Here is a 16513-nt window from a genome sequence, read left to right on the forward strand (position 1 = left end):
GTGAATAAAAAGCAGCTCCGTTGTGCTCTTGAAGTCCTTTGTTCCAAGGAGCATGAACCTCTCAGCAGCTCTTGAGGCAGAGTTGACTTCCACCAGCAATAGGCAGAAGATGCTCAACAGAAGGAGTGACCAGTTTCAGTCTGGTGTGATTGACTTCCCCTCTAAAGATCCAAAGTGTTTTGCTTTACAAACCAAGACTCCATACTTGGAATCTCTTATAGTAAAAACCTAGCTTGTCCCTGCTCCTGCCTAAGAACAGACACAGTATTTTCCAGGATCAGGCCAGAAGTCTGGCTTTGCAAGAATCCAATAGAAACTGACCTGCTGCCCCCGAAGGGCATTGGTCTAGCTTCTAATCACCTTTGCTGTTTAGCAGAAGGTGTCCTTTTTCAAGCAATTGCTTTACCTTTAAAACTAGAACGGTATTACCTAGTAGCGGCTGGCTAAAGTCAGCAGTTCCAAAGCACTTTGAAAAAGCCAAAGCAGTAGAAGAAAATAAAGTTTTATCCGTCTTTGAAGTTTTTATTGTATTGCACTAAGGAACAGCAGGGATATTCACCCAAACTCGTTGAACAAGTGTCTCAAATTGTATGCAATTCTACCTGCAAACTCACAAACTATTTTTATTACCACGCTTGACCCAGGTTGTATGGTAATTTGAGACCGCTACACAAGGTATTTTTTTTTATATATAGGGTGGTTTTAATATGTACTCTTCACCAGTAATCCCCTCTTCCCCTACCATATCCACTTAGTGTAGAAAATTAAAGCAAGGGACATTCAATGTTTGCCGTAAATATGGGAAGTTTGAGCCATGCACATTATAAGGAGGTAATATCCAAACGGTAAAAAATAGAACTACAATTCTTCCTGCAGTTGTTGTCATGTATTCATCTATAAGACACACAGAGGTTACCTAAGAGATAACATACAGAAAAGCATTCAGTCTTTCAGGAGCACTTGGTACCTACAGGTGACAGCTAGATGGCAGTCCACAACCCAAATGATCCACTACGAAGTCAATTGAACAAAAACAAAATTCTATTATACTAAGGACAGCAATTAACACTATTATAATTGAGGGAATGGGCTGTTCCTTATGGAGTGCAGGGTCAAAACTGTCCAAAGCCAGAGGTAACCGCTTTACATTAATTTATATGTGATTTTCATCACTTTAAACATCCCAGTAAAATTTAGAAAATGAAAACATCTTTCCATGAGTATTAAAGTATGGGCACAATTTAAAGGGGCAGGAGAAGAAGATGGAGGAGTCATCTTTCCCCCCACCAGTTGCAACTGTGATCGTCAGATTCCACTGCTAAATCTTGATACTAGATTCTTCTTTGAAAACAATCCTTTCGTCTTGTGGCTTTTCTGCATGCACTTCGCTGGAACCAAGTCTGCTGGATGCCATCTTTTAAGAGCTCACCAAGACATAAATCATGCTGTTGGAAGAAGGATAAACAGAGTAATATATACATATCTATTAAATTTAGCAGAAATATTTCTGCTTTGTTGCATACTAGGAGTACCTTCTGTTTCCAGCCTTTACCACTGAGCTCATTATGTACCACCATAAGCCAGAGCCAGATACTCACTGGTGCAACCACAAGGGAAGTAGGTATCTGCACACAGTTGTTACTGCTGCTGGCACTCACTCTTATTAAAAACGGAGTGCTTGCAGGTTATTTATTGCCTGGTGCCCTCAACACAAAAACCACAGACGTTCACAACTTGGTGCCTCTGGTTGGCAAACTTGTCTCTTTTGTCGAGGTCTAGTACAGTTCTAATAGACAAACTCAAGTGGCAGTAGCAAAAACATGCTTTCCTGGCAATTTAAGCAACCGTTGTGCACAACTTTACTTTGCTTACATTTTAAAGCAACAAACTATCTGAAGAGCATGGCACTTTTTTAAAAGAATGAAGTTTCGTACAACTCAAATTCCACGTCAGATAGCAATTTCAGAAAATGCATCTAAATGGTAGGGATTTGCTTTCTAGTTAAGAGCTGCTCTGCCTTTTGGGATCTAGTGGCAAGGCCCTGTTCCAGGCCACAGCTTATTAAGAGGCATCTCTCATGCAGACTCTGGGCAAGGCCTTCTCAGTCACACTAATCCAATTATGGAACTCCACCCGCCCCCTGCTGAAAAGGAGGCAGGTCATGAGATGAATTCTGGATAACCTTGAGACACATATGAGATGCCTGGGCTTTTAGTAATTTTTAAAAACCCAACTACTGATACTTAATAAGAAATTCTGTATCATGCTTATCTTACTTTCCTAAATCGTCAAGCGCCTTGAGTTGCTGGAAAAGACAGTATGAAAAGTTCTGCAACAAAAAATAATAATGAAATTTGTGACTTACCCATATAGGTAGTAAAAAAAAGATAGAAGGTAGAATGCTAGTTTGCACCATCCTTCCTTCTGGCAATATGCTAAAATATCTGCGTTCATGATGGTTGTAGGATCATAGAGTCCTGGGCCGCTCATTACAGGCCTGCTCATATACCTGGAAAAACAAATTTGCATTTTTAAAAGGTACAAGGAAAGAAATTTTGGTATTCAGACATTCAGCAATGAGAAGAAATAAAAATGCAGCTGCATTCATGGAATTGGAAGATCTCTCTTCACCTCCTTCCACCTTCCACTTATCAAAATGTATTGATTTGTTAGACTTGCATTCCACCTTTCCTCCAGTATGGAGCCCAAGGCAGCCTAGAAGAAGCCTAAGCCTAAAGGAATTGCACCAGTTTAGTGAAGTGCATGACAAAATCCAGCCTAACCAAAACATTCCCTGTGATCCACTGCAATGCTGACATATCTAGATCGCACCGAAGGAGGTGGTGCCAGACATTTCAGCTTCAACAACTAGCTACTGACCTGATTCCTCTGATCTTGACTTGTTTTTGTTATTGGTTTCACAGTGAAAAATAAAATGTCCCTTGCAAAAAAAGCAGGATACTAACAGTATATACAGTGGTACCTCGGGATGCGAACGGGATCCGGTCCGGAGCCTCGTTCGCATCCAGAAGGAAACGTAACTAGCGATGGCACGTCTGCGCATGCATGCGCTGCTTTTCGCCGCTTCTGCGCATGACGTCATTTTGAGCATCTGCGCATGCGCAAGCAGCGAAACCCGGAAGTAACACGCTCCGTTACTTCTGGGTTGCCACGGAGCGCAACTCGAACATATTCAACCCGAGGTATAATTGTACACTGCATTCATCTGCAACAGCTAAGTACAACATACTAGATAGTAGGGACAAGCAGCAGATGGGTTATCTCCATCCTACTCTCTATCCAACTGCCTACCATTGCAGACAGAGCACTGGACTAGATGAATTCTTGGACAGCTCTTTACACATTTATGAAGGTGAAAGCAGACTCAAGGCAGAACTACAGAGTTTATCTTCTTAAGTTAAGGCCTTACCCATGTGCTTTAAGTATCAGAAAAAGGAATCTCCCTCTACTTTGCAAACAGAAGTCATGGAAATAGCAGAGAACCATGTAGGACACTGAAGATTTAATTTAGATCCAAGCTTGCCTCCTTTTCTGATTTCCTCTCTCCCAACAATAAGAAGTGGAAACTTGTTTTGCTTTAGATTAAGGCCAAGACTTCCAGAGCCCAATCGATGTGCAACATACACACTGAACAGCTTTGGCTGTTGTATTATTCATTCTTCGACAATCGTATGAGAAAAAGGCTTCAGCTGCATCGTTAACCCAATTCCTCCGCAGGCTTAATTTCCACAGGAAGTCTACATCAAACCGTACAGTAAGAAGTGCTTTTCCATGAATAAATTGAGACTGAGCCATGCCCAGCATTACCTCCAAATATGGTAAGCCAACAACGGCATATTGAGACCCAGCGTGAGCCATTCTGTTGCACACAGAAACATAACACAGAAGAAAGCGTGGATGAGGTACTCCGGAAGCACAAGCTGCAAAGGAAGACACACAAGTCAAGGCAGTTCTGCTTCCACATTTAGTGTATCTTACTTGCATTACAGTGACAGGGGGTGTACTGCATCAAAAGGAAAAGTAAGGGGCAATAAGCAAAGCCAGCGTTAGACAAGAGAAGCCAACATAATAGTTTCAACGTACTGTGTCATGAGTGTGTAAAACGTGCAAACAATACTTAGTACAATTTGCATAAAACTGGTCACTGCTCACATTGAATACCATTTATACAATCTGCGGTATGAGAATAAAAAAGGCAAGTTTGCATATTTTCGAGAGGGTCATCACTTAAACTGAGGACTCGTATATATCTTCCATTTTACAACTTACATCCCAGGGAAAGTTAGATTTTCCACAGGCAATGCCCACCTGTCTTCATATTAGACTGGCAGATGGCCTTACAGCAACCCTCCAAACGATTTCTGCTTACCTCTAGTGAGCTACATCCAAACCACAATTTACAGGTGGGATTTCAGCTACCTAACCAGGTGCCCTCCAACTGTTTGAGATAACTCCCATCAGCCCAATTGTCGGGAATGGTGGAAATTGTGCAAGTCTAATACAGCAAAAGAGGAGGATGTTTGGTATTTCTTTTATATTTTATTTGGGGTGGACACAGAGATCTCAAGTCTTGCCCATTGCATTGTTTAATCAAGTAAGGTGGACACTCACTCAACTAAGTTTTATTTCCTTGAAATTCATCAATGAACTTCTCCCTTCAAAATCAATTTAGCTGATTAAGAAGCAATTCTGAACTCTGTTTGCTTTCTGTACTCTGTGGTTTTAGAAAATTTCACTTTCAGGCTCCCTCAGTTACATCTCCAAATTATGAGGACTAGAAACTTACATAAAATCCTGAGAATTTCTGTATTTAAACCAAGACTTAACAACTGCACAGTTCCTTGCTAACCTTCTATTGCTCCATTTCTACAAATTTTGGATGTCCCAAACTATTCAGGTGAAGCTGTGTACTACTAGTTGTCTAAATCCTGGAACTCTAAAATGCTGTGGTTGTTATAAACCAAATGTTTTCTTTAAAAAGCATTTTTTTCCTTTACAAATAATTGTGCAGAGATAGGACCAATACTCTAACATAAACAATGTACACAAATATAAACTGCACAAATCCTGCTGTGCAAAAGGGAACAAACAGTGCCTAGAATCAACTTAATAGGAGGCCCATTTCTTACGTTCTACGAAAAGCAATTTACATTTCTAATATATTCACTTCTTAACCATCATGCTTTCCAGTGAAAACCTACGAAGACAGTGTACCCTGTTTATATGGGAGCCTGTTATCATAGACAACAGTTTGTAGCCAACAAAAACTGGAAACCATCAACCACAGATGGTAACAGATACTGCTGTTGATCTGATATTCCTCACTCTGTCTGAACTTGCAGTCATTGTTGTATGCAGTATGAAAGGAGGAAGCACTGCAGTTAACACAGACTATTCAAATTTGCATGTCCCCAAATACAGGTTGATATTCCAGCTGTCTGCCTGCTAAGCAATAGGAGACCCAAACACGAAAGTTATTACTAGCATTCAGCCACAAAGCATTAAAAACTAGACCAGTTTGTGGCTAAAATTATTGTCAACTTGCTGGCCATTTCCTAATCTTGCACGTTATTCCTGCTTTTAAGAGTCCTGCAATTCCTTTAAACCTATTGCATCCCTATTGGGAGGAAAGCATTTATAAGTACGCTCTTTAGTCACAAGAAAGTCTGCAGACTCTCACCTGTATATTTAAAACATAGTTGTCCAACATGCATATGGTAGAATCTTTTTGATTAAAAGTCTGTGATAAGGGAATGCATACATGTACTGAACATTTTCTCACCCTCCCAAATCAAATGAGAGATGACCGAGCAGGGTAAACTGTTCCATGCGCAACCACTATCCAAGCTTGCGACATTCTCTCAATTCCACGTATCTGCTTTGTGGAAACAGCTTCTAGCAGTTGTACCCATACAGCCCATAACCTGATTCTAGCTGATCGGTTTACATTCAGCACTGACACCCACTGGCTCAAAGCTAGCAGGGCAATACTGAAAAATCATCTAGCTGGAGGTGTAAAACCCCATTGCCCTCCAGGTGCTGCTTGGCTTCTGCTTACATCAGGATCCCTGCCCAATGGCCATTCTGGCTGGGGCTGATAGGAGATGGAGCCCAAACACATCTGGAGGACCAGAGATTCTCAATTTCGGCTCTCGCTGAATGTTGTTTCCCCCCAACTTTCTCAAGCACCCCTGATTAATGGAGTAGCTGAAGGCAAAAGGGAAACACTTTGAGTGAAGGCAGAGGTTAACACCTGAGAAGTTGTTTCATTTATTTTAGCTCTCGAATCTGCTAAGCAAGTACATGTACAGTTGAAATGCTACATATATAAAATGAGTGCCGGCCATCTTTTGCTCTCTATTTAAACAGTGCAGCCTGTTCCAACAGCTAACAGCAGTGTCAGTAACATCTCCTGAGGCTGTGGCAACAATTTCTCCTAAATCACAAAATGTAGGGATTAAATCCCACGCGAGGAAGGGCCACCTCAAATTAGGAGTCCACAGACTGCAGGTTATCCAGCTCTGGTTTAAACTGAAAATCTTTTAAAGAACATGGACTACGCCTCTCACTAAGGTCTGGTGCAAATGTAACAGCAGCTACTACAAACCCTGGGCTGTACCCGATGCAAGCCCAACTGAGAGGACACCCACTGAGCTTAATGGACATAAATTAGTCTTGTCTTAATTTCAGTGGGTTTACTCTGAGGAGGACTGGCACTGGACACAACCCCATGTATGAAAAAAATATATCAAGGGGCCGGACTTGGAATAGCACGCTCCTGTATTCCAGTCCCCCGACTCCCCAACGTGCATTCCCATAATTATGGTTTTGTGATCTGCACCAACACTAAACAGGGTCCACATCAGAACCACAGTTTGAAGCCATGTTTTGAACTAGATTTGCAAACTCTGGTTGAGAGGAAACCTGGCATTTTCCTCGTTAAACAACAAGTGTCAAATCTATTGGATTCTTGCCAGCCTGGCTTAGTTATAGAAGAATTTAAGCATGTAACAGTTTTCCCCATCTCTTATTAAGCAAGCCAACTCACAACGCACAAAGTCCATGAAGTTATTACAACCCCTGAATAGACAAGACAGACAAATGAGCAAGCACACCGAACAAAAAGAAATCAACAGAAATAATACAGATGTTCCTAACAAAATGAAAAGTAGAGAGTGGCATTAAAACATTAAACTAAAAAGCAGTACACACCTTTAATGCAATTTTGACTCTCTTAATCTTTTTAACCTTTTCAACTGTCTTTGTACCGAAAATGTAAAAAGCAGATTGAAAGAATGTTAGTATGACAGCTGACAAGATCACCAGCAGACAAGCAAGTCAGAACTTCAAGCTTAGAGGAAAAGAGAAAGAAATCTGCCAAGAAATCTTAGATCTATTACATATTATCAAGCAACATTTTACTAATGCATCGTAAGTCAATATTAATTACGAAAAACCTGGCTAAGAATGAATGCAAGGAGATCTCTCTCACGTAAACTTACAGGGTTGAGTGTATTACACTGGTCTATGGGATTCTTGTAGTCGGTCTTCAGCTCATCAAAAGCTATAATCTAAAATAAAATTAGAACAGTTGGACAGTAGGGTGAGAACAGCTCAAATGGAATGTTTCCCTGTTCAAAAGCACCACGCCCTGAAGTGACAAAATCCTAGTTTCAAATTTACAGGAAACCCTCCCAAGGGTTAGATCCCAGCCAGCTAGTCTCTTTAAATGTATGGAACAGCTAGGCAGAGTCTGGACACAATGTTAAAGAACTCAAGAGACATTTCCTGTCGCCACAAAAACACTCCCTGACCTGCGCAAGATAGCTCAGTTCACAGGTTTCTTCATCCGGTTTCTGGGGCTAAAGAGGAGAGGGAAAGCACAAGCTCTCCTTTAACTTGGAAGCAGGCAACGCTCCTTGACACAATTAGCTAGTCCAGTGAAATACGATAACGACATCTATTCTATAGGCAAAAGATTCCTAAAAACAGTACGGCTATTTCGTAGCACTCTCATGACCCAGCCACATGGACACATTTTATCCTGATGCTACTTAGTTAACGCTTCCCAGTTCTGCACAGTGTAACCCCAGCCAAACATTTGCTGAAGGGAAGCAGATTTTGCAGTCGTGTCAAGAAGTTGGTAGTAACTGGAAGAAGGGGGGGGGGAGGTCTGGGAGGAAAGTGCCCTTTGTTCTATCAGGCTCCAACCTCCTGAGCAAGCTCACTTCTGATGGGCAACAAAAAAAGCCATCTCCCTTTTGCTAATACCTGGGCAAAGTCACGTTAATTCACCCCAGGGATGGAGTATTAGGAGAGAAATAGAACAGCAAATTGCCACAAGATTCTGGTTTGGCAACTCCTGGTTGACCCAAATACCTCGAACCCACCACTTCAGTGCCCCACAACAACTCCTTCCTTTTACCACCTGCGAACAGGTCCTATTCCCCCCCCCCACCAAATATGCATCCATCTCTGGCACTCTCTCCCCACCCAGAACCCCTCTGAAATCACTTCATAAGTTCATGCAATCACCCACGCACCCCACTTTCCCCTCTCTTATCTCCTCACCCCCAAATACATACCACTTATAAGTCCACTTGCCTTGTCCCTCCCCGGGAGGAGCACCTATCCCCCCCCCCACACACACGTAGCTCTCGCCTGCTAAGCCCCACGGATTCCCTATGCAATGCTATGGGTCAACCACTAATGCAAACACCCAGAATGCCCTTCCTCCTTCCCACTTCACCCCCAAACCCAAGCTGCGCCCCCCCCCGTCTCCCTCACCCCATGGATCATAGACCCGTTTATTTCCCCCCAACACACACCAAGCTCTATCCCGTGAGGACCCTACTTTGCTCCTCCTCAACCCCAACACATAGCCGCTCCCTCCCTTCACGAGGAGCCCCCCTAACCCCATACACCCCCCATGCAACCACCGCCACCCCCCATTCCCCATGGCTGCCCCCTAACACAGCCCCCTCCCTCCCCTCATGAGGAGCCCCCCTCTCTCTCCCCATGGACCCCCTAACCTTCACAGCCCCATTTCCCTGCCTGTATGAGGAGTCCCCCTCACCCCATGCACCCCCTCATGCAAAAAACCCCAGCCCCCTTTTCCCCCATGGCTGCCTCCTAACACAGACCCCTCCCCAACTGCCCTAACCTCCACAGGCCCATTTCCCTGCCCCCCTCGACCCATAGACCCCCCCCATGCAAACATCCCCATGGCTGCCCCCTAACACAACCCCTCCCTCTCTCCCCACAGACCCCCCTAACCTTCACAGCCCCATTTCCCTGCCTGCATGAAGAGTCCCCCTCACCCCATGGACCCCTCATGCAAAAAAAACCCCAGCCCCCTCATAAGAAGCCCCCCTCTCACCCCACGGACCCCTGCCCAACTTCCCTAACTTCCACAGCCCTATTTCCCTGCCCCCCTCGACCCATAGACCCCCATGCAACTACCCCAGCCCCCCATTCCCCATGGCTGCCCCCTAACAAAGCCCCCTCCCTCCCCTCATGAACCCCCTAGACCCATGGACCCCCTCCCATGCAAACACCCCCAGTTCCCCTTTCCCCATGGCTGCCCCCTAACACAGCCCCCTCTCACCCCACGGACACCCCTAACCTAACCTTCACAGCCCCATTTCCTTGCCCGCATGAGGAGTCCCCCTCACTCCATGGACCCCTCATGCAGAAAATCCCCAGCCCCCCATTCCCCCATGGCTGTCCCCTAATGAGGAGCTCCCCACGGACCCCTCTCCAACTTCCCTAACCTCCACAACCCCATTTCCCTGCCCCCTCGACCCATAGACCCCCCATGCAAACACCCCCATGGCTGCCCCCTAACACAACCCCTCTCTCCCCTCATGAGGAGACCCTCCTCTCTTTCTCTCCCCACAGACCCCCCTAACCTTCACAGCCCCATTTCCCGGCCTACATGAGGTGCCCCCCTCACCCCATGGACCCCCTCATGCAGAAAACCCCAGCCCCCCATTCCCCATGGCTGCCCCCTAACACAGCCCCCTCCCTCCCCTCATGAGCCCCCTCGACCCATGGACCCCCTCCCATGCAAACACCCCCAGCTCCCCTTTCCCCCATGGCTGCCCCCTAGCACAACCCCTCTCTCCCCTCGTGAGGAGACCCCCTCTCTCTCCCCACGGACGCCCCTAACCTTCACAGCCCCATTTCCCTGCCCCCTCGACCCATAGACCCTCCCATGCGAACACCCCAGCTCCCCTTTCCCCCATGGCAGCACCCAACACAGAGACCCCTCCCTCCCCTCATGAGGAGACCCCCCTCTCTCCCCACGGACGCCCCTAACCTTCACAGCCTCATTTCCCTGCCCCCCTCGACCCACAGACCCCCCATGCAAACACCCCCATGGCTGCCCCCTAACATAGCCCCCTCCCTCCCCTCATGAGGAGACCCCCCTCTCTCCCCACGGACCCCCCTAACCTTCACAGCCCCATTTCCCTGCCCCCCTCGACCCATAGAGCCCCTATGCAACCACTTCAGCCCCCCATTACCCGTGGCTGCCCCCTAACATAGCCCCCTCCCTCCCCTCATGAGCCCCCTCGACCCATGGACCCCCTCCCATGCAAACACCCCCAGCTCCCCTTTCCCCCATGGCTGCCCCCTAACACAACCCCCCTCTCTCTCCCCACGGACCCCCCCTAACCTTCACAGCCCCGTTTCCCTGCCCGCATGAGGAGTCCCCCTCACCCCATGGACCCCTCATGCAAAAAAACCCCAGCCCCCTTTTCCCCCATGGCTGCCCCTCACACAGCCCCCCCTCTCTCCCCACGGACCCCCCCCCCACCTCCACAGCCCCCTCCCCCCCCGTCCACTCACATGCCAGATGGCGAAGAAGATGAGCGCGGCGGTGAGGAGCAGCGCCAGCATGTAGCAGAAGGCGGCGAACGTGAAGGCCATGGCGGCGGCGGCGGCGGCGGCGGCGGAAGACGAGGCCCCGGCCGAGCGGCGCGCGGGGGATGCCGGGCCGGATCATTCAGGGCGGCCGCCAAGAGCCCGGGCAGCGACGGCGAGAGGGGAGCGCCACTGCGCACGCGCGGGCCACGGTGACAGCACCCGGCGCCTGCCTCCCCGCGCCTCCCTCGAAGGCGCCCCGCAGCGGCCACTGGCGGCCGGCGCCGGAACTGCAGCGCCGCCCGGACACGCTTTTGTTCTGCTGTCCCCGTTTCTCACGACCAGGGCCGGATTGAGGTTCAGTGCGGCCCTAAGCTACTGGAAGTAACGGGGCCCTTTTTATGTCCAGCTGTCCTTTCTCAACAACAAGTTGTGCGCTGTCTTCGGTGTTGAATATATGCTGTATGGTAACTTATGGACCTAATAGGTATCTCGAGCCATTTGCACATGTTTGCATGCAACCAGTCCATGCAGAATGTAGGCACCCTGTATATAGAAAGGAGCAAACCAGTGATATTTTAGGGAGCAGGCTAGCAGGCGGGGCCCATGACTTACATCATAGGAGCCTACACAACACAAAACACAGTTACTGTATGTAGGTTTCATTTTATTTGTTTTTTATCTTATATTTTGGAAATGTACCGTACATCCAGGGATTTCCCCCCCATTGCATGGCAACACGGACAAATGGCTTGAGATACCTATTAGGTTTTACCATATTGCATATATTCAATACAAAAAACAGCAACAATTTGATGTTGTTGTTGACATAGGTGGACATATCAAGGGCCTCATTACCTTCAGTAGCTTAAAAGGAAAAGGGACCCCTGACTGTTAGGTCCAGTTGTGGACGACTCTGAGGTTGCGGCGCTCATCTCACTTTATTGGCCGAGGGAGCCAGTGTACAGCTTCCGGGTCATGTGGCCAGCATGACTAAGCTGCTTTTGGCGAACCAGAGCAGCGCACGAAAACGGTGTTTACCGTATTTTTCGCACCATAGGACGCACTTTTTCCCTCCTAAAAAGCAAGGGAAAATGTGTGTGCGTCCTATGGAGCGAATGCAGGCTTTCGCTGAAGCCTGGAGAGGGAGAGGGGTCGGTGCACACCGACCCCTCTCGCTCTCCAGGCTTCAGGAAGCTATCCGCTAGCCGTGGGAGACCCAGCTCTCCCACGGCTAGCGGAGCGCTGCATTAATCCCGAAGCTTGGGGCGTGCGGAGCTCAGCGCGCCCCAAGCTTCTGGGTGCCAGCAAGGTCTCCGCTAGCCGTCTAGACCTTGCCGGCACCCAGAAGCTTGGGGCGCGCTGAGCTCCGCACGCCCCAAGCTTCGGGATTAATGCAGCGCTCCGCTAGCTGTGTCTAGGCTGAGGATATCAGCCTGCTTCCCGGAGCGTCGGGCGCCCTGAAAGCAGAGCGCCCGGTGCTTCAGGAACACATCCGCAGCGTGGGGAGCCTTGCAGGAGTTCCCCGCAGGGATCCCCACGCTGCGGATAGCAGCCTGCTGCCTGGCGGATGGGGCCCGCTGAAGCAGAGCGCCCCGCGCGCCAGGCAGACATCAGCCAGCCCCACAAGCTCGGGGGACAGTAGGGAGGCGCAGCACCACTATCCCTCTGTTCCTCGACCTGGTTTGGTTTCCCTGACCTGCTTTTGGGGGGGAAATAAAGGGAATTTTTTTCCCCTTTATTTCCCGCCCAAAAAACTAGCTGCGTCCAATGGTCCGGTGCGTCCAATCGTGCGAAAAATACGGTACCTTCCCGCCAGAGCGGTTCCTATTTATCTTTGATGTGCTTTCGAACTGCTAGTTTGGCAGGAGCTGGGACCAGTGGCGTAGCGTGGGGGGTGCAGGGGGGGCCGGCCGCACCGGGCGCAACATCTGGGGGTTAGGGTTAGGGGGCGCAAATCCACAGGTTAGGGGGCGCAAATCCACAGGTTAGGGAGCGCAAATTCACGGGTTAGGGGGCGCAAATTACTTGCCTTGCCCCGGGTGCTGACAAGCCACGCTACGCCACTGGCAGGTACCGAGCAACGGGAGCTCACCCCGTCGTGGGGATTTGAACCGCCGACCTTCTGATCAGCAAGTCCTAGGCTCTGTGGTTTAACCCACAGCGCCACTCACGTCCTCATCAAACCTAAATGCGGCCCTGGGTCCAGCATCCTATTCTTACAGGAGCCCACCCGATTCTTGCAGGAAAGCAAGGCAGGAGCACTCCCCCCACTGCCTTTTTCACTCCCCCAGCACACAGGGACGACTTCCCCCTTCCCAGTGTGACTCCCAAGCTTACTTTCCTGGGAAAGTGACAGCCAATTTGGACTTCACCTAGAATTTCTCTAAAGGGCGGACCCAAAGTCTTGACTGCCGCAGAGGCCACTGTGTCAAATGCAGCCCTGGATCAAAGGACTTGCAGATGCCAGGGGAGAAACCAGATGCCAGCCTGAGTCACAGCAGAGATGGCCTCATCCTGGAATCTCAAAAGTCTAGGTCTTGTAAATAAATAAATAAATAAATAAATAAATAAATAAATAAATAAATAAATATTTATTTATTTATTTATTTATACCCCGCCCATCTGGCTGGGTTTCCCCAGCCACTCTGGGTGGCTTCCAACAAAACACTAAAATACAATAACCTATAACAGAATATTAAAATACAATAGTCTATTAAACATTAAAAGCTTCCCTAAAGAGGGCTGCCTTCAGATGTCTTCTAAAAGTCTGGTAGTTATTTTTCTCTTTGACATCTGGTGGGAGGGCGTTCCACAGGGCGGGCGCCACTACCGAGAAGGCCCTCTGCCTGGTTCCCTGTAACTTGGCTTCTCACAGGGAGGGAACCGCCAGAAGGCCCTCAGCGCTGGACCTCAGCGTCCGGGCAGAACGATGGGGGTGGAGACGCTCCTTCAGGTATACTGGACCAAGGGCTGTTTAGGGCTTTCAAGGTCAGCACCAACACTTTGAATTGTGCCCGGAATCGTACTGGGAGCCAGTGTAGGTCTTTCAGGACTGGTGTTATGTGGTCTCGGCAGCCGCTCCCAGTCACCAGTCTAGCTTCCGCATTCTGGATTAGTTGTAGTTTCCGGGTCACCTTCACGTATCTAGTTGAGATTCCTGCATCTCACGGGGTTGGCCTATGCAGTCTCTTCCCCATACCATACCATCACTCGAGGCCCCAAACCACCTGCTTCTTCCGCAGGTCCAGAAGGTGGTGATGAGAGAATGAGCCACAGGATGCTGCCGTATACAGAGTCAGACCCTCTGCCACAGAGCTATGGCCTCCTCTGCAATAGCCCATTTAAGGAATGTTCTCCCCAAGGAGACTTGACTGGCACCAGCCCTTGCCCTCATTTCAGCACCAATTATATGATATGGTTAAATTTTATTTTTGATAACATTCATGTGTATTTTAATTGACTTTGTTTCATGTTGGTTGTAAATCACTTTGGGACTTCTTATTTTAAAGAGGGGAGCAATGTATAAATTGAATAACCCCTGCGGGAGAGGAACCCTGCCCCTTTTATGTACAAACCCTTAAAAAATATGCTATGCCATATCCCCAGTATATGAACTCAAAAGCCTGCCCTAAACAGACTTTCGGAAACTAGCACAACCGCATTGCAAGTAGCCAGTTTGCACACCACACTTCGTTTGCAACATGCCAGTAGTTCGATGCTGTCTATTGATCTGCATCACAACTTTGATGTTTCTAGGTCGAAACGTTTTCCGAGCAGGCTGGGAAACAAGGCAAACTGGGGATCAGTGAACGGGAGGCGGAGGAAGCAATGGAAAACAGCAATTTTAAGTAGGATTCCACACATTCAAACCCAGGTCGAGAATTCCACTTAGCCTTAACTAGGCTCTGGAGGGTAGGACTCGAACGAATGGCTTCAAGTTACAAGGAGATTCCAACTAAACATCAGGAAGAACTTTCTGGTGGTAAGAGCTGTTTGGCAGTCTGGGGTGGCAGACTGCGTCCTTGGAGGTTTTGTAGGCAGAAGTTGGATGGCCATCTGTCATGGATGACCTAGTTGAGATTCCTGCATCTCAGGGGGTTGGACTAGATGAGCCTTGGGGTCCCTTCCAACTCTAAAAGTCTATGATTCTATGGTTTCTCATCATAGCAAAACAAACAAACAAAAAACCCTCACACCTTTCAAAGAATGGTTAAGGTTGCACTGGGAATGGATGGAAATTAATTAATTTAAGGGAAAGAAAAGTAGGGCAGGAGGAGACTGCAATCCTCCACATTACTCCTGATCTTAGAAACGGGGTTAATAATAATAATAATAATAATTTATACCCCACCCTCCCCAGCCAAGACTGGGCTCAGGGCGGCTAACACCAGATATAAAAACAATTGATTGGAATACAGCTTAAAAAACAAAATTAAAATACAACATTAAAACATTAAAATGCAGCCTCATTTCAGTGGAACTCAATCAAAAACTTTTTCGGGAATGAAAATGTCAAGTCTTCACCAAGGCCAACTATCCAGACTGGTCCTACATGGGCCAGAAAAAAGCCAGGGAAGTCCCCAAATAGGAGTTCCAACACAGAAGGAGAAAGGAAAAAAGAAAGGGGGAGGGAATCAAATTGATTCCAAGCCAAAGGTTAAGATGAAAGTCTACAGCATCCCTCAGTTACTTCCCAAAACAACCCCATTCCACACAAAATGCAGATCCAAGGAGCTCTCAGCAGCACAACACACACCTCTTGCCAAAATTTCTCAGGCCATTGGAAGGTTATATTTTCATTTCTTTTTACAGACGCTCTTCAGCTTTGAATTACAGAAAACAGCCCAAGGTTTAAGGAAGAACTGGGGTTGTTGCCCCATGAAAAAGTCACTGCAAACTAAACCCAAGATTTGGTACCAGTAACAAAATGTACCATATTTTCTATGTATAACACTCCCCCATGTATAACACAACCCCTATTTTGGGGGGCTCCAAATAAAGAAATCCCCCATATGCACTATCCGTGTGTAAGATAACCCCCAATTTTAAACTAAAAAATATATAGTCTTATACACGGAAAAATATGGTACTTCTTGCTACCTAGCAAAAAACCAAAGGGGTGTGTGTGGAAGGAATTTGACGAAGGTTATCAGAGAACAGAGATGGTAGATTAAAATGAGCAGTTTGTTGTTGTTTAGTCATTTAGTCGTGTCCGACTCTTCGTGACCCCCTGGACCAGAGCACGCCAGGCACTCCTGTCTTCCACCGCCTCCCACAGTTTGGTCAAACTCATGCTGGTAGCTTTGAGAACACTGTCCAACCATCTCATCCTCTGTCGTCCCCTTCTCCATGTGCCCTCCATCTTTCCCATCATCAGGGTCTTTTCCAGGGAGTCTTCTCTTCTCCTGAGGTGGCCAAAGTCTTGGAGCCTCAGCTTCAGGATCTGTCCTTCCAGTGAGCACTCAGGGCTGATTTCCTTCAGAATGGATAGGTTGGATCTTCTTGCAGTCCATGGGACTCTCAGGAGTCCAGCACCATTATTCAAAAGCATCAATTCTTCGGCGATCAGCCTTCTTGATGGTCCAGCTCTCACTTCCATACATCACTACTGGCAAAACCATAG

At 47.7% G+C, this 16513-nt stretch overlaps 1 protein-coding gene across 2 annotated transcripts; it reads right to left on the reverse strand.

Annotated features, from left to right (window-relative positions):
* Window positions 1-496: 496 nt before the first annotated feature.
* CNIH1 (cornichon family member 1) lies at window positions 497-11074 on the reverse strand. Of its 2 annotated transcripts, XM_081916031.1 has the most exons (6): window positions 10873-11074; window positions 7524-7592; window positions 7234-7281; window positions 3829-3941; window positions 2366-2509; window positions 497-1445 (listed from the first exon to the last, which is right to left on the reverse strand). In XM_081916031.1, exons 1-6 carry the CDS (start codon window positions 10951-10953, stop codon window positions 1418-1420), a joined length of 483 nt encoding a protein of 160 aa, XP_081772157.1. In that variant the 5' UTR covers window positions 10954-11074; the 3' UTR covers window positions 497-1417. The 2 variants fall into 2 exon arrangements, with proteins under 2 accessions (XP_081772157.1, XP_081772158.1); XM_081916032.1 differs by lacking the exon at window positions 7234-7281 and having other exon boundaries at window positions 10873-11070.
* Window positions 11075-16513: the final 5439 nt, after the last annotated feature.

Source organism: Podarcis melisellensis (genome assembly GCF_964234715.1).
Source record: "Podarcis melisellensis genome assembly, chromosome: 1".
In the NCBI taxonomy this organism is placed as follows: Eukaryota; Metazoa; Chordata; class Lepidosauria; order Squamata; family Lacertidae; genus Podarcis; species Podarcis melisellensis.